The 17,213-nt window shown below is 40.2% G+C and overlaps 1 protein-coding gene across 1 annotated transcript; it reads right to left on the bottom strand.

Annotated features, from left to right (window-relative positions):
* Positions 1-11,084: 11,084 nt before the first annotated feature.
* LOC110628402 lies at positions 11,085-11,762 on the bottom strand. The gene has a single exon (XM_021775047.1). The coding sequence runs from the start codon at positions 11,760-11,762 to the stop codon at positions 11,085-11,087; it is 678 nt and encodes a 225-aa protein (XP_021630739.1).
* Between the last annotated feature and the right edge of the window lie 5,451 nt (positions 11,763-17,213).

Raw genomic sequence — 17,213 nt, 5'->3', positions numbered from 1 at the left:
TAGAGGTATCTTTGAGCAAATCTTTAGAATTAACTAGGTGAACTGGAGTAGTTATTTTAGTTTGTGGTTATGTATTGACTTAAATAAATTTATTTATTGATTAAGTTACTATATGTTATTTATTCTTATGGTTATGTATTATTTGCTAATACATGTTATTGTTCTTCATATTTATGATATTTAAAATGTCAACGTTTAATAGTTCCGAAGATGTAGCGAGTTGCAAAGCTACTACTGTTTCTCAACCTTCTTCAACCACTCAGCCCGTTAGTAGTTCCACCCATTCTCAATTGGAGCCATTGACACCAATCAATCCCTCTCATTCATTGCCAGCCACTACAAATCCAACTGGAAGTCTTCCTCTAATTAGCAATTTGGGAAAGAAAAGGAAGTTGACATCAACTGTTTGGGATCATTTTGAAAAAGTCCATCATAGTGGGGATGATTGGGTAATTTGTAATCATTGTAAGACAAGCCTCAAAGCTAATAGCAAAAATGGGACTAAGTATTTGCACAATCATATAGAGAAATGTGCAAAAAAAAGGCAATCAAGACATAGTCAAATGTCTAGAGAAGCAAAAGCAGATTTCTACGGATATAAGAAATGATGGAAAAGTGCATTTTGAAAAGTTTACATTTGATCAAGAAAAATCAAGAAGGGAGTTAGCATGTGCTATTATATTACATGAGTATCCACTTCGCATTACTGAACATGTGGGATTTAGAAAGTTTATTGCTAGCCTTCAACCACTCTTCAAAATGGTTTCTCGAAATATCATTAGGAAAGATATTTTGGATATCTAAGATCTTGAGTTCAATAAATTATACAAATCTTTGGGGAAACTCAAGAGTCGAATAGCAATCACCACTGATATGTGGACATCAAATCAAAAGAAAGGCTACACGTCTATCATAGCACATTATATTGATGACTCTTGGGTGCTACAAAATCGGATTTTGCGGTAAATTTCTTCTCTCTATCTTTGTTATTATGAAGATTTGTTTTCAATAAGATTTAACTTGATATTTTATTAATTTTTTCTTATTTTTATTATGTAGATTTGTGTATGTCCCAACACCTCATACTAAGGAGGAGCTTGCCAAATATCTAATGGAGGCTTTTAGCAAGTAGAATATAGAGACCAAAATTTCTACAATCACTGTAGACAATTGCTCTACTAATGATGGTATGGTTTCTATTGTTATTGATAAATTGTTTGGTGATCTTTTATATGATGGAGCTGTATGGCATATGAGGTGTTGTGCACATATTTTAAATCTTATTGTTAAGGATGGGTTAGCCACTATTGAGAGTTCACTTTCAAGGATTAGGGATAGTATAGTATTTTGGGTAGCTTCTCCTCAACGAGTAGAAAAATTTGAAGAAATGGTTAGACAATTAAAGATTACTTGTACAAAAAAGTTGAGTTTAGATTGTAAAACAATATGGAACTCAACATATCATATGCTTCAAACTGCAATTGAGTACAAAGATGTTTTTCCTAGATTGAAAATTAGGGAAAAAAGTTACAAGAATGTGCCTACTTATGATGATTGGGAAATGGCAAAAAGAATTGCAGAAAAATTAGAAACTTTTCACAGCATCACTGAAATATTTTCTGGGAGGAAATATCCAACTTCTAATTGTTTTTTCATTTCCATTTGCCAATTGCGAAATTCAATAGTGGAATGGATGAGTTCTGATGATGATGTTATAAAGTCAATGTCTGCTAGAATGTTTGAAAATTTTGAAAAACATTAGAGTGTGGTTCACATTGTTTTGGTTGTTGCTGTCATATTGGATCCACGATATAAGATAAAAGTGGTGGAATACTATTTTACAATGATTTATGGTGATGATGCATCGAATGAGATTGAGCAAGTTAAGGTTACTTGTTACAACTTACTTAATGATTACCAATCTCGAGCTTTCAAGCCAAAATCTCAAAGTTCATCTTCAGTTTCACCTATTTCAGTTTCAGAAAATTAAGGTTCTTTGAAGAAAGACTTTAGTAATCTAGTTGCATTTCTTAACTCTTCTTCCACTAGTGTTCATGTGAAATCTGAATTAGATCATTATCTTGAAGAGTCTGTTTTGCCATGGATGCAAGAATTTGATATTCTTAATTGGTGGAAGACAAATGGGATAAAATATCATACATTACAAATGATTGCTAGATATTTTTTTGCTGTACCTGTATCTTCAGTTGCATCTGAGTTTGCTTTTAGTACTGGAGGTAGAGTTGTTAGTATTCATAGAAGTAGACTCCATGAAGATACTTTGGAAGCATTGATGTGCTCACAAAATTGGTTATGGTCAGAAATTGAAGGTAATTACAACAATAAACTCTTATTTTTATTTTATTTTATTTTAATGTAAAGCTGATAAATGTTAATAATTTTTTCTATATTACTATATAGCTGGTTGTTCAAATGAGAGTATATCTTGTTTATGGGATGCTAAGGATGATGTGAATTAAATCATGCATTTCACAATTTTAATATGTAAGTTTGATTTTTATATATTTTTTTTATTCTATTATTTTTTATGATAACATGTATTATTTTACAACTCTGATATTCTAATTTTTCTGTATTTGTGTTTTTGAACCTTTTCAAACACAATTTGATATTGGAGATTGAAATGGCAAATTGAATATATTTTATATTTTAATAAACTTTTGGAACATTTTATTTGTTCAAAATTTTATGTTAGATAGATAATTGATTAATGGTTGTGTTATGATGAATTTGTAATATATTTATTTTATTTTAGTATATTTAAATTTTCTAATTCAGGTTTGTTATTTGGGTTATAATATCCAAATCTTTAAATTTTTTGTTATTGAATTGAATTAAAAAAAATTGGGTTTGGGTATTATGGGGGTATTGTTAAACGGATTTGGAACAGGTACGGATAATAAAATTAAAATACTAAACGGGTTTGGGACGGGTTCAGAAATTTTATATATAATCGGGTTCGGGTTTGGGTACTCTCAATTTTGCGAGTACCCTACCCGTTTACATCCCTAGTCTTGAATAGGATTCAGCCTCTTTGGCCTTACTGTCGCTTCGTCATCCTAGCCGATTTTGTGGTGCCGGGGTCATTTTGTGAGTCCGGTCACCTACCTCACTGAGGTCTTCTCTTTACCTTTTTAATGCATGTTCTGTTTTCTTTTAAGGAAAAATAAGGTAAGCAATGATAAAAATGACATGGTCTGATTCGAGTTGCATTTGTCTATTTCACTCACATTGTTTCAGAGTACAAGTATTCGTATTTACATTATCTATATTTCAGGGAAAGTACCTCTTCAGGTGCTGAATGTTCTACGCGTGAGACTCTGGATTTTCTTGCATATCTTCAATTCGATATACGCCTGGTTTGACTACTTTGATTATTCTGAAAGGGCCTTCCCAGGTTGGTGTTAGCTTTCCTATTGCAGCTCTCTTCCTAGTGGCCTCCAACTTTCTTAATGCCAAATCCCCTACCTTCAAGCTCCTCTCTCTGACTCTTTGGTTATAGTAGCAAGCTGCCCTCTGTTGATAGGCGGCGGTGCAAAGTTGGGCTTCTTCTCTGATTTCCTCTAGGGCATCCAAGTTGCTCCTCAGCTTTTCGTCATTGGTGTCTTCACTATTAAACTGTACTCGTTGGGAGAGGACTTGTAACTCGACAGAAACTACGGCTTCAGTGCCGAATGCCAATGCAAAAGATGTTTCCTTTGTTGGTGTCCGGGGAGTGGTCCGGAATGCCCACAAGATGCTGTTAAGTTCGTCCGCCCAATTTTTGCTTGCTCCATCCAGTCGCTTCTTCAGCCCCTATAGGATTGCCCGGTTTGTGACCTCTGTCTGCCCGTTGGTTTGAGTGTGGGCCACTGAGGATAATTTGTGTCATATGCCCATGTTTGTCGTGAACTCCTTGAAGGTCTTGCAGTCGAATTGCTTGTCATTGTCTGATATGAGCACTTGCGGTATCCCAAACCTACATATAATGTTGCCCCAAACAAAGTCTATCATTTTTCTTGCGGTGATGGTGGGGACTGCTTCAGCCTCTGGCCATTTAGAAAAATATTCCACAGTTACTATTACAAACTTCTTCTGGCTCGTAGTCTTGGGGAATGGTCCCAGGATATCAATACCCCATTGTGAGAACGGCCATGGGCTGGATATGCTGGATTGGGGGGTTGCTGGAATGTTGATTGCATTGGCAAATCTTTGGCATACGTCACATTTTTTGACAAGTTCTTCTGTCTCTTTCTTAACCGTGGGCCAGTAATAACCCTGCCTGAAAATTTTGTTCCCCAATGTCCCTGCTCCTTCATGGGCCCCACATATTCCTCGATGTATCTCTTCCATCACCTTGACTGCCTCGTCTGGGCTTACGCATCAGAGTCAGGGAGTGGATTTCCCCCTTCTGTACAAGGTTCCCCCCTTCTGTACAAGGTTCCCCTTCTGTACAAGGTTCCCCTTACTGCTTGGTAGTTGGCTGCTCGGGCTGCAATTTTCTTTGCTTCAGTTTTGTCTTCAGGGAGTTTTCCCTTTTCTAGATATTCCAGGTATGGGGTTATCCAGCTTTGCCCTTCTTCGACCTGCATTACAGTATCTGTTTTATCAAAAGCGGGTATGCTAATGTGTTGTATATATACCTCGTCCGGGAGTTGTTCCAATTCTTCTTCAGATAATCGGCTGAGCAGGTCTGCCTCCTCATTTTCTTCTCGAGGTATTCTCTGATACTTTACAGCAATTCCCTGTTCACCGAGTTCTGCCTCCACAACTTTTACCTTTGCTAGGTACTTTTGCATAGTAGGGTCCCTTGCTTGATATGTCCCTGTTATTTGGTTGACCACCAGCTGGGAGTCGCTATTTATTTCGAGGTCGGTTGCCCCTACCTCCATTGCTATCAGCATCTCATTTATCAGGGCTTCGTACTCTGCCACATTATTAGTAGCCTTGAACTCTAACCGTAAGGCATAACAAACTTTGAACCCTCCTGGTCCTTTTAGCATTACCCCAGCGCCGTTGCCCTTAACGCTGGATGCCCTATCTACGAACAGACTCCAGCTAAATTTTTGTGAGGGTTGTTCATCATTTCCTCCCTCCGTGGGCTCTGTTGGTTTTTCTCTGAATTTCGCTTGCTTCTCATTGAAGGAACACTCTGCGATGAAGTCGGCTAAGGCATGGGATTTGATGGCGGTCCGAGGTCGGTATTTCAGACAATACGGGCCAATCTCAACAGACCAAGTCATCATCTGCCCTGATGTTTCGGGCCTGTGAAGGATCTTCCTTAAAGGCTGGTCCGTCATCACTACTCCTTGATGGCCCTTCTATTTTTAAATACCTAACCTCAGCATCTTTGAGCACTTGCTAACATAAAATATTGGCTTCTGCTCTCCTCCTTCTCTTACTAACATAGCGCCGATGGCTTGTTCTGATGCTGACAAATAGATCAAGAGTTCTTCCCCGGCTAGTGGGCTGCTGAGTAGGTGTGGCGAACTAAGGTACTGTTTGAGCTCCTTGAAGGCTTACTGGCAGTCCTTAGTCCACTCGAAGTTTGAGACTTTCCTAAGTTTCTTGAAGAATGGTAGGCATCTTTTTGCGGATTTTGACATAAATCTATTAAGTGCTATTACTCTTCCTGTAAGTCTCTGCACATCTCTTACGCAAGTCGGTTCGGGCATTCTTAATATGGCTTCTACTTTCTCCGGATTTGGCTCGATTCCCTTTCCGCTGACTATGTATCCCAGGAATTTTCCCCCTCTGATGAAGAAAGCACATTTAGCCGGGTTTAGCCTCATTCTGTACTGTTCCAACACTCTGAATACTTCTTTTAGGTCTGCCATGTGCTGCTGAAAGGTCTGGCTTTTTACCACCATATCATCTATATATACCTCCACATTTTTCCCTGTCTGCCCTTTGAAAATTTTATTCATCAGTCTTTGATATGTTGCTCCAGCATTTTTTAGCCCAAAGGGCATAGCCTTGTAACAATAAGTTCCATCATTCGTTATGAACGAGATTTTCTCCTCATCTAACCTGTCCATGGGTATTTGGTGAAAATCATACATAGCATCTAAAGACGACATATAATCAAAACCGGCCGTGGAATCGACCATTTTATTAATGTCAGGGAGGGGGTAACAATCTTTGGGACAAGCCTGATTCAGGTCGGTGAAGTCTATACACATCCTATACTTGCCATTGGCTTTTTTCACTAGTACAGGATTTGCTAACCATTGTGGGTACATGACTTCCCTAATGAATCCTGCTTCTTCTAACTTCTGTACCTCCTCCCTGGTGGCCTGCTGCTTTTTTTTTCCCATCACTCTCTTCTTCTGTTTAACGGGTTTGGCTTCGGGGAAAACGTTTAGCTTATGGGTCATCACCTTAGGGTCTATTCCCAGCATATCTGATGGCTTCTAGACGAAGCTGGAGGCGTGGCTCCGGATTAAAGCCATTGCTGTCATTTTATGTTCTTCGGTCAGGCCGACATTAAGGTTGAAAACTTTGTCCGTCTCTTCATTTGATAAAGGGAAGGTTTCCAGCTCTCCCACGGGTTCCGTTCTTGCTTCCTTCTTCTCATCCCTTACCTTTATGATTTCTGAGTCGACTTCTTCACTTGTGGAGCCTGGTTCTGTCACAGGGCTAAGTACACTGCTCTTGCCTCCTCTTGGCGTCCCCGAACTACTCCTACACCTGCCTCAATTGGGAATTTCATGGTCAAGTACCTAATGCTGGTCACTGCCTCAAAGTCGTATAGCATTGGCCTTCCCAATATCGCGTTATAACTCAAAGGAAGCTTCACCACCAAGAATACCACATGGTGAGTTCGAGACAGGGGGGTTCTCCCAAGGTTAAAACTACTTTTACTTTCCCTTCCACGGCTGCCGAGGTTCCTTCGATTCCTTTCACAGGGGCTTTGTAACGACCCCAAAATGGACCGTCACCGGCGCTAGGATTCAGGTCGGCTTAAGGCCGCCAGAACCCGTAGCAAGCCTGCTATACTCTCTGTGTACCTGTAAATCTCATACATGATCATACATTTTCTGTGAAAATAAACACTCTTTTCTGAACCAAGGCTTAACCTGTGCATGCACTATCTCTGTACTCTGTACTCTGTACCCCTGACTAGAGCTTGCTCTAGATGGGTTAACTCATACCTGTTAAGCCTGGTATTGCACATACTCTGTAAAACATATACATATACAGATCATGTACATAACAACAGATTTACAACACAAACTACTAAGTCAAGCACATCTGTAATTGAAAACACAACTAGTACAGCTCTTTAATATTACATGTCCACTCTACACTATTACATTTCTCTTTACTCTTTCTATGCTCTGCTGACTTACCCTGTACACTGTATGCTGAACCTGCAAAACTGGGGTTAAGGGAGTGGGATGAGCTCTATAGCCCAGTGAGTAGAGCAGTAAAACAAGTCATTAAAATATGATCTCATGGAATGCGTCATAACACAGATAAACCACATCAAGAGTAAACCTGTCACCACATAGTCCCAGTAACTCTGTGCCAGGGCGTAGAATCGAGCACCTGGTCTTCCTGTCATATATGTATATGTGTATATAACACCTCTGTACTTACCATTGCCAGGGCGTAGTCAAAGGCTCCTGGTCTTTACTATAACTGCCAGGGCGTAGTCAAAGGCTCCTGGTCTTTACTATACCTGCCAGGGCGTAGTCAAAGGCTCCTGGACTTCCTGTCTGCGACTATTGGATCATTCAACATTTACTCACATCAACAACTAACTATGCAATGCAACATATTCGTGGATACTAATGCAATCAACCTATGGCATATTCATGATGCATGAGATATGCTAAAACATTCCATTGTGCAATTAAAAGAGTTAAGGTTAGTTCCACTCGCTTCTGGCTATCTGGACTGACTGACTCTGCAGGCTCTGTAAACTCTAGAGTAGTACTCACTGCTGCTCTCTCTGGTTCCTCTGGTCTGTACCTATACAGATGGACTTAAATGAGGGACCAAACTAGCTTATGAATAACTCTATTAACCTCCCCAAAAATCCCCTTAAACTCACTCAACTAGCCATGCAAAGCATGCAAGAGAAGGCTGGACAGAACACTTTCAGCGGCAGGTTCGGCGGCCGAAAGTCCTCTCCAGAGACGAAACTCAAGCACCTTCGGCGGCCGAACTTCCACTTTCGGCTGCTGAACCCTTTCGGGGGCAAGTTTCGGAGGCCAAAAGGCACTCCAGAGACGAAAGTCTCTAACCTTCGGCAGCACCTTCGGCGGCCGAACTTCCCTCCAGAGCCGAAAGTCCAAAAGCTCGGGGGCAAGCTTGGGCAGCCGAAGCCACCTCCTCACACCTCTTCAGGGGTTCGGCGGCCGAACCTGAGTTCATCAGCAGGGCAGAAACTTGCCCTGCCTCTTCGCCAAATGCACAAAACCCTCTCCAACTCAAACACCTCACTTCCTCCACTTGCATACACTCATGTATATGCTCAAAGGGGTCAAAATCTACCTAAAAACCCCAAACACACAACACAAACAACACAAAAACAAGCTTTATGCACAAAATCATCAAAACCTCTCTTTTTAACCTATTCATGCAACTCTCTCCATAAACCCCATAAAACCTTCAGAAAACATAAAAACAAGCTCAGGATCTTCACTTACCTCTTGAAAACAAGTAGATGAACGATCCTAACGTGGAGTTTTGGAGCAACTTGCCTTCAAACACTCCAAACTTCAAAACTTTGAGTGTTTAGCTTAAAACCTTCAAATAATCATGACAACTAATCAAATCTTTGCATGATTTAATGAAAACATGAAGAAATACTCACAAAGGGCAGAGTTTCACCTCAGCTAGTGAAAGAAACGATGCTCTGACCGCTTCAACCGACTGAGGGCCATTTATAGGTGGCTGGCCAGACCACCTTCGGCGGCCACACGTGAAACCGAAAGCCATGCATGTTCGGCGGCCGAACCTCAACTTCGGCGGCCGAACCTGGCTTTTCTGCCTTGGTTCATTTCACTCAAAAACTCATTTCCTTATGCATAAACCTTGATGAACATATCAAAACATTTAAGAAAAATATAATTCTAATCCTTCTAGAGACGTCCGACATCCCGGACTCCACCGGAAAGTAGAATTCCGATACCAGACTCTAACAGGGTATTACATTCTCCCCCCCTTAAGACCATTCGTCCTCGAATGTTCCTAAAATAAACAAACAAGTAACACATAAAAAAACAGAGGAAAACTAACCTCAAAACAAATATGGATACTGCTGGAGCATAGACTCCCGCGTCTCCCAGGTGCACTCTTTGAGATTATGGTGGTTCCACAGAATTTTCACCATCGGAATTTCCTTGTTCCTTAGCTGTCTGATCTGCGTGTCCAGAACCCGCACTGGCTGCTCTATATAGGTGAGATCTGTATGAATCTCTACCTCAGGCTCACTCAGAACCTGATTCGGATCTGACACAAACTGCCGTAGCATAGAAACATGAAATACCGGGTGAATTCTCTCCATAGAAGCAGGTAAAGCCAGCTTATACGACACATTCCCGATCCTCTGCAAGATCTCAAAGGGTCCAATGTACCGTGGAGCTAACTTACCCTTTTTTCCAAACCGAACCACTCCTTTCATTAGAGACACTTTCAGCAATACCATATTACCCTCCTGAAACTCTAACTGTTTTCTGCGAACGTCTGCATAACTTTTCTGTCTGCTCTACGCTGTTCTGATTCTCTCTCTGATCATGGGCACCACTCTACTGGTAATCTCTACTAAGTCTGGCCCTGCAAGAGCCTTCTCTCCTATCTCTTCCCAGCAAACAGGGGATCTGCACTTCCTCCCATACAAAGCTTCATAAGGAGCCATCCCTATGCTAGCATGATGGCTGTTATTGTAGGCAAACTCCACCAAAGGTAGATGCTGCCTCCAAGAACCGCCAAAGTCTAACACACACAGTCGAAGCATATCCTCGATGGTCTGGATGGTCCTCTCTGACTGTCCATCAGTCTGTGGGTGGAAAGCAGTGTTAAACTCTAATCTCGTGCCCATCGCACTCTGCAGACTTCGCCAAAATCTGGAGGTAAACTCAGGTCCTCTATCTGAAACTATCGACACTGGAACACCATGTAATCTCACTATCTCGTCCAGATAGACCTGTGCCAACTTATCCACAGAATAGTTACTCCGAACTGGAAGAAAATGAGTAGATTTCGTGAGTCTGTCCACAATCACCCATATAGAGTCTATCCGGTTGGACGTAGCTGGTAAACCCACTACAAAATCCATGGCTATGTTCTCCCATTTCCACTCTGGAATCGGTAATGGGTTAAGCATTCCGGCTGGTTTCTGATGCTCTAGTTTCACCCTCTGGCAAACCTCACAGGCTGTCACAAACTGCGCTACTTCTTTCTTCATGGCTGGCCACCAATACACTCTTTTCAGATCTTGATACATCTTGGTGGCTCCTGGGTGCACAAAAACAAGTAGATGAACGATCCTAACGTGGAGTTTTGGAGCAACTTGCCTTCAAACACTCCAAACTTCAAAACTTTGAGTGTTTAGCTTAAAACCTTCAAATAATCATGACAACTAATCAAATCTTTGCATGATTTAATGAAAACATGAAGAAATACTCATAAAGGGCAGAGTTTCACCTCAGCCAGTGAAAGAAACGATGCTCTGACCGCTTCAACCGACTGAGGGCCATTTATAGGTGGCTGGCCAGACCACCTTCGGCGGCCACACGTGAAACCGAAAGCCATGCATGTTCGGCGGCCGAACCTCAACTTCGGCGGCCGAACCTGGCTTTTCTGCCTTGGTTCATTTCACTCAAAAACTCATTTCCTTATGCATAAACCTTGATGAACATATCAAAACATTTAAGAAAAACATAATTCTAATCCTTCTAGAGACGTCCCACATCCTGGACTCCACCGGAAAGTAGAATTCCGATGCCGGACTCTAACAGGGTATTACAGGCTTGATCCTTCACCAATTGTTCTTTTGGTATCCCCATCTGCTGGAAAACCCTGTATGGCAGCAGATTTACCTTGCTTCTATCGTCGACTAGGATTTTTCAGACTCAAAAATTGTGGATGATGGCCTCAATGACAAGAGCGTCATCGTGAGGCATCTGAATGCCATGGGCATCTTCAGAGGAGAAAGATATGGTGGTAGAGGAGTGTTCTACCACCTGTAGAACGTCGCTGCTGCTCCTCTCCTCATCTATGCCCCTCTTTTTTCCTCTCTTGCTCATTCGTCCTCCAGTTCCTCCAACAATAATATTAATGGTTCCGCTGGAACCATCATTCACCTGTCTTGCTCCCAATCTCCGAGGCCTTTCTGCTACGAGATTCTGTTGAGGTCTCTCTCCTTTGGATTTTTTCACAAAGTTCCGGAGATGTCCTCTTTTTATTAGCCTTTCGATTTCATTGATCAGCTGGTAGCAATCATTGGTATCATGGCCATGGGTTCGGTGATATTGACAATACTTGTCAGGATCTCTTTGGCTTGCCTCCGCTCTCATGGGCTTGGGCCACTGGAGGAGCTCTTTATCTTGGACTGCGACGAGCACCTCGGCTCTGGAGGCATTGAGGGGTGTGATTGCTTCTGGGACCCAAGGTGGCGGTGGCCTTTGCTCCCTTCTATCCCAAGGTTGTTTGTATACCTCTGGAGCTCTCCCTCTGTCTGTTGCTTTTTTAGCAAACCTACTGGTTGTCAAGGCATCATCCTGCCTTGTATATTTTTCCGCTCTTTTCATCAGTTCTTGACAGTGCGGTTGTCGAAGCCGGTCAAAAATAACCTTCTTGGTTATCAACAATTTACAACTGCAGATAGTGGTGAAGGATCGAATCCACAGAGAATTAATTACCTATTTATTTTTCTCAATCAAGACCAAGAGAACTAATGGAAAACACAAGAGAAAACAAGTAAATCAAAAGTTGAATGAAAGTAAAGTGCAATAAAAGTAAAAAGGGGGGTTTTGAGATTGATTTGTCTAACAACTATTGAAAGCAATTAAAACAGCAAGTAATCAAAATAAAAGAGGAAATCAATATGAGAAAAGTCTAGTTAAAGATATGGATCCACTTTGGTTGTTTGGGGTTGATCATTGAAACTTAGGTTATCTTAATTGATTCAATAGATTAGTTATGGGGGTGAAAAACGCTTCTCACCACCATGTCTCTCCTTATGATTAAATCAATTAGAGAACGTCCTCTAATCAATTACTAATTAACAAATTGCCAAGGAACGTCCTTGGGCCTTAGGCATCAAAACAATTGTCAATTGCATAAAGAATGAGAGAGATCTAACCCTAGCTACTCAAACGCATGAGATGTTGCTAGATCATGCAATTCCCTAGTTTTTACACCAAGTGTTCTTAGGTCAGAATATTTCCAGCAATTACGGACTAACAAATATCCTAACCAACAATCAATTAACTTTGCAATCAAGAATCAAGTGGCCAATTTGATCAAAACAACAAAGCAATCTTAGAATTAAGCACAATTGCATGAATATTGAATAAACCAAAATCAAACACTTTATGTTTAGATCTCACAACCTTTTAAACAACCTTAGTTTCAACCAAACTTCAACTAGAATAAGGGTTTCAGCCACTCATGGCTGAACCAAAATAGAAAATAAAAGAAAAGAAAGCAAGAAGATGAAGAACTAAGGGAAAGAACCCTTGGAGAAGCCTTGCCAATTCCTTGGAGGAGAGGTGTATGAAATCTGCCTCTTCATGTCTTTTTGAGGCCTTTAAATAGATGTTGAGAGGCTGCCTAGGGTTTCTTGGGTGTCCATGCATCTTTGTAGAGATTGCCCAAAGTGCCCTTGAGTCTTCTATGTGTATGTGTGGAGTTGCAAGCCCTTTTTGGTCTTTTGATTGATGCCCAAGTGTGTTCAAGAAGCCTTCTTCACATTATTCATGCACTAAAGAGGAAGGTGGAGCCTTGATTTGAATTTTGAATGTGCATGACACTAAGTGGGAAACATGTGATCTTGGCTTCTTAAATAAGGAGGAGACTGTTCGGGGGCACTTTCGGCCGCCTAAGATGAGTTTCGGAGGCTGGACTTTCGGCTCTGGATGCAAGGTTCGACGGCCGAAGGTGGGTGACTTTCGCCTCTGGACTGGACTTTTGGCTTCCGAAAGTGCTTTCGAAAGTGGGTGACTTTCGGCTTCCGAAAGTGCTTCCGAAGGTGCTTCCGAAGGTGCTTGAGTTTCGGCTTCCAAAAGTGCTTCCGAAGGTGGTTAAGTTTTTGGCACTTTTTGGCATTTTTAAGAGCATTTTCTCCAAATTGTTCCTTTACACCTAATATCTGTAAAACATTATTAAAACTACAAAATTAGGTAGAATAGGTGCAAATAAACATCAATAAGATCATGATAATATGGGTTAAAATATGCTCTATCAGTTCTGCCAGGGAGGTTGGTGGCTTTCTGCATAGGGAACCAAAGAATTCCGGGGAAGTGGTCCCTTTCTGCATGGCTTCTACAGCCCGGCTCTCATCTAGCTCCGGGATCTACAAGGCCTTCGTGTTGAAACAGGCTACGTATTTTCTCAGGGACTCATTCCTCCTTTGTCTGACTGTCTCCAAGTAGCTGGTTTTTCTGTCAGCTGGTACCCCTGCTATGAACCGACTGACGAAGATGTTGGCCAGGTCACCAAAACTTTTGATGCTGTCTGCCTCTAGGTTGTTGAACCAAGCTCTTGCTGGGCATGTGAGCATCGTTGGGAATACCTTGCACATCAAGGCATTCGATAGGGTCTATAACTCCATAAAGGTTTGTAGTTGAGGATGTGCTCTCTCAGGTTTCCCACCCCATTATATGTCGCCATTGGGGACATCATGAATTTTTTAGGGATGGTTTCCTGCTGAATCCATCCCAAAAACGGTGACGATGAAGGCAGAAGAGTCTGGCCATGGTCTTTCGCCCCCAGCTCTGCAAGCAGCTGTTCTTTCATCCTCTGCAGCTTTTGATCTACGTCTTCCTCCTCCTGTCCAGGCCTTTTTTCCTGGCGATACCCTCCCCTCCATTCTTCACTTCTAGTTTTTCCGATTGTTCCCATAAAATAGCTTTCCGCTTCATCATTTTCTGTAAGCTCTCTCACCCTTCTTCCGTGAGCTCTGGCCATCGGTTCTCCTTCCCTATCGGCTCTTCTATCCCTTTCTCCTGTCTCCCTACTATTTTGCCGAGGGACTAGTTGGTTGAAAGTTAGTTGGGGTTCATTGGTTTGAATCCCTTCGACTATGGGTGACACGTTTGACGGGGTATTGAGACCCCTCTGCTGTATTATTTGCCCTAGCCATTGGGCAGTGTTTTGTAGCTGAAGAGCGAAGGTTTGAAGGTCTTGGTTAGACATGGCGGCTACAGGTGCATTCCCTGCCGAGCTTGGCGAGGGATTGAATAATATCGGTGGTTGATTTGTGGGGCTAGAGAAAGAGAACTACTGCCCTTCTTGAGCAGAGTTCAGGTCATTTGGGGCGTGGGTAGTGTAGTTTTCATTGTGGTTAGCCATTGTGGATCTTAGTGGGTGTAGTGAGAGTGGAACTTCGGCGACGAAAAGATCTCCTTCATTCCCACAGACTGCGCCAGTTGATGTTTTGAGATCCAGAGAATATGACTTTTGTGTGTGTGTAAGCTTGATCCTTTTAGGGGGGTACTCCTTTCCTTTTATTTCTTTCCTTCTTGCTTGGCAGTTGCGCCTAACGGCCTCTCTGCTACAGTGACGTCTGTCTTTGTCAGGCGGGCCCGTACCATCAGTTGTCATACTTATGTCAGGCGGTCATTTAATTTTTTCCAGTGCGCATGCGAATAGGGCTGCGAAAGGACGGGGCTTGCTCATTTCTCCCTATGTCTCCTTCTTGGGTCGGCCTCTTCCTTACTGGGCTTAGGCTCACAGACGACCCAGGATATCTATACTAGATCTTGGGTTGGAAGTCACTGGGCAAGCCTGCCTAAGGGCGTTTCGAACTCAAGACCTGGTTTATTTTTGTGGGCCCTGATTCAGCCCAAAGGGGTGCGAGACCCGACGATTATCAGGTATATAGGGAAAATTAGATGGGATGCTGGTGAGGAAGGAGGGAAAAGATACGTAATCAGGTAGGCGATAAGATACATGCTCACGGTGTACGACGGAAGAGAGACTCCTTGGGAGAAAGAGAGTAACTCGAAGGTAGATAGTCGCGTCTTTTTAGTTGGCGATTGGAAATCTCGATTTTCCCTTTTGCTCAATGTTGTCTAATTTTTTGTGTTCAGCCGGTCCTGTCTTGGAAGTCTAACTTTTGAATCTGAGATTGATTTTTTTGATTTGCCGTTCAATGGTGAGGTTTTTATTGAATTTTGATTTATGTTGTTTTAGTTTGTGTTTCTGGCTCCACTCATATTTGGCTGTACTCAATGGACACTGGTCGATAACTCTTCGACACTGAAATCTAGTAAGACTTTAATGGCTTTATGGCTATAACGTACTAAGCTATGGGCAAGCCGTTTCTCTTCGGATAGTTAACAGTGAAAACTTAGAGCCTTTAATCTCTGTCAGTAGAGGGTGGATTTGGCAGCTACATTTTCATACAACTAGTGCATATGAATTTTTGCTAGTTTGTTCTCTCCTCGTTGGTTGGGACTATTCTTATTGACTTCATTGTATTTGCTCTTAACTTACACGTCGACACGATTGGGTGAGTTGGTTGAAGCTATTCTTATGGACTTCATTGTATTTGCTCTTATCTTATACGTCAACACAACTGAGTGATTTGACAATGGTTATCGGATATCTTATAGATTTTTGAATCGTCGGCTGATCCATTCATCTTTTTTCGCGGAATACATGTTTTGGCGATGCTGAAATTCGCGGATGTCGGTCAATAAGTAATGCAGGAATTTGTGGCTGTCCAGAGTTCTCATTGAGCTTCATTAGGCTGGATTGAGCTTTGGATTGGTCTTTTGTCCCATGGTGCTATGGGCTAGTTGTGTGTTAGCTTTGTTTTCTTGTTTTCATCTACATATGAGTTGTAATCCAATAAACTTTTAAATGTAGATGACAAGTGACACTGATGGATCTTTTTCTAGCGCGAGATGACGGTTATAATAGTTATCGTTTTTATAATTTTGCGTGATGTAATATGATATATTCCTTTACTATGTATGGAATTATTAAAAAAAATTATAATTTACCGTAACTAATTAAACTATATCTAAAATTTTAAAGTTATATTAAAATATTTTCTTTTTATTTTATTAAGAAAAATAAGCATTTGATTTTTTTTTTTTTGAAATAGGAATTGGGGGAGTCGAACCTTAGACCTCTCAGATCTATCAGAATGCACTTTCTACCAGGTTAAGTCTCGGAGTGCAAAAATAAGTATTTGATTAATTTCTATTTTATAGTGTTGCTGTGTTCTGACTATTAAAATACCTCAAGAGTTTTAGATTTATATTAAAATATTGATATATTTTTATTGTATTAACCAAAAAAAATACTTTTTATTTTGTATTTATTTGTATGGTTAATTTATTAATTAAAATTAAAAAAAAAATTATATCTTTTCTCTCTATAACATACTCTCTCGTACATACTCTTGTATTTCACTCATTTTTCTCTTAAAAATTTATAACCAATAATAAAATATTGATAATATAAATGATCACGTTGATAAGGCTAGTAAATAGTAAGTTTTATTTAAATATAAATTTTGATTAATAGAAATTATCAAGTGGCTTTTTTAATTAATAAAATAAAAATATAATAATATTTTAATATAATTTTAAACTATATAATATCTTAATTAATTATGTCAAACTATATTGATATAATTTTATTTTTTTAAAAAAATATATACTAACAGTAAAATAAATAGAAATTAATAGATATTCTTTTTAATTGATAAAATAAAAATATAAAAATATTTTAAACTACATAGACATGTAGTAATTATTTTAAAAAAAAATTAAAAAATAATTATATTATGAATATTTATTATTTATTTTAATACTCTAATTTTGTTGAATATAGTTATTTTTTTTTTCAACAATCAATAATTTCATCATAAATCATTTTAACAGTAATATGAATAATCGTCATATTTAAAATAACGAAATATTTATATTCTCTTTTATTATAATAATAATAGTCATTAGTATTATAATTTTAACCATAGATTATGGTATCCTTATTATTAAGGATAATTTCCGATTACGTAGCTT

Source organism: Manihot esculenta, chromosome 12, assembly GCF_001659605.2.
Source record: "Manihot esculenta cultivar AM560-2 chromosome 12, M.esculenta_v8, whole genome shotgun sequence".
NCBI classification, from domain to species: Eukaryota; Viridiplantae; Streptophyta; class Magnoliopsida; order Malpighiales; family Euphorbiaceae; genus Manihot; species Manihot esculenta.
The sequence above is the reverse complement of the archived record's forward strand: the minus strand, read 5'-3'. Positions and strand labels throughout refer to the sequence as shown.

Excerpts from the sequence above, each read along its gene's own strand:
- LOC110628402 (XM_021775047.1), bottom strand. The coding sequence starts at position 11,762 with ATGAAAAGAGCGGAAAAATATACAAGGCAGGATGATGCCTTGACAACC.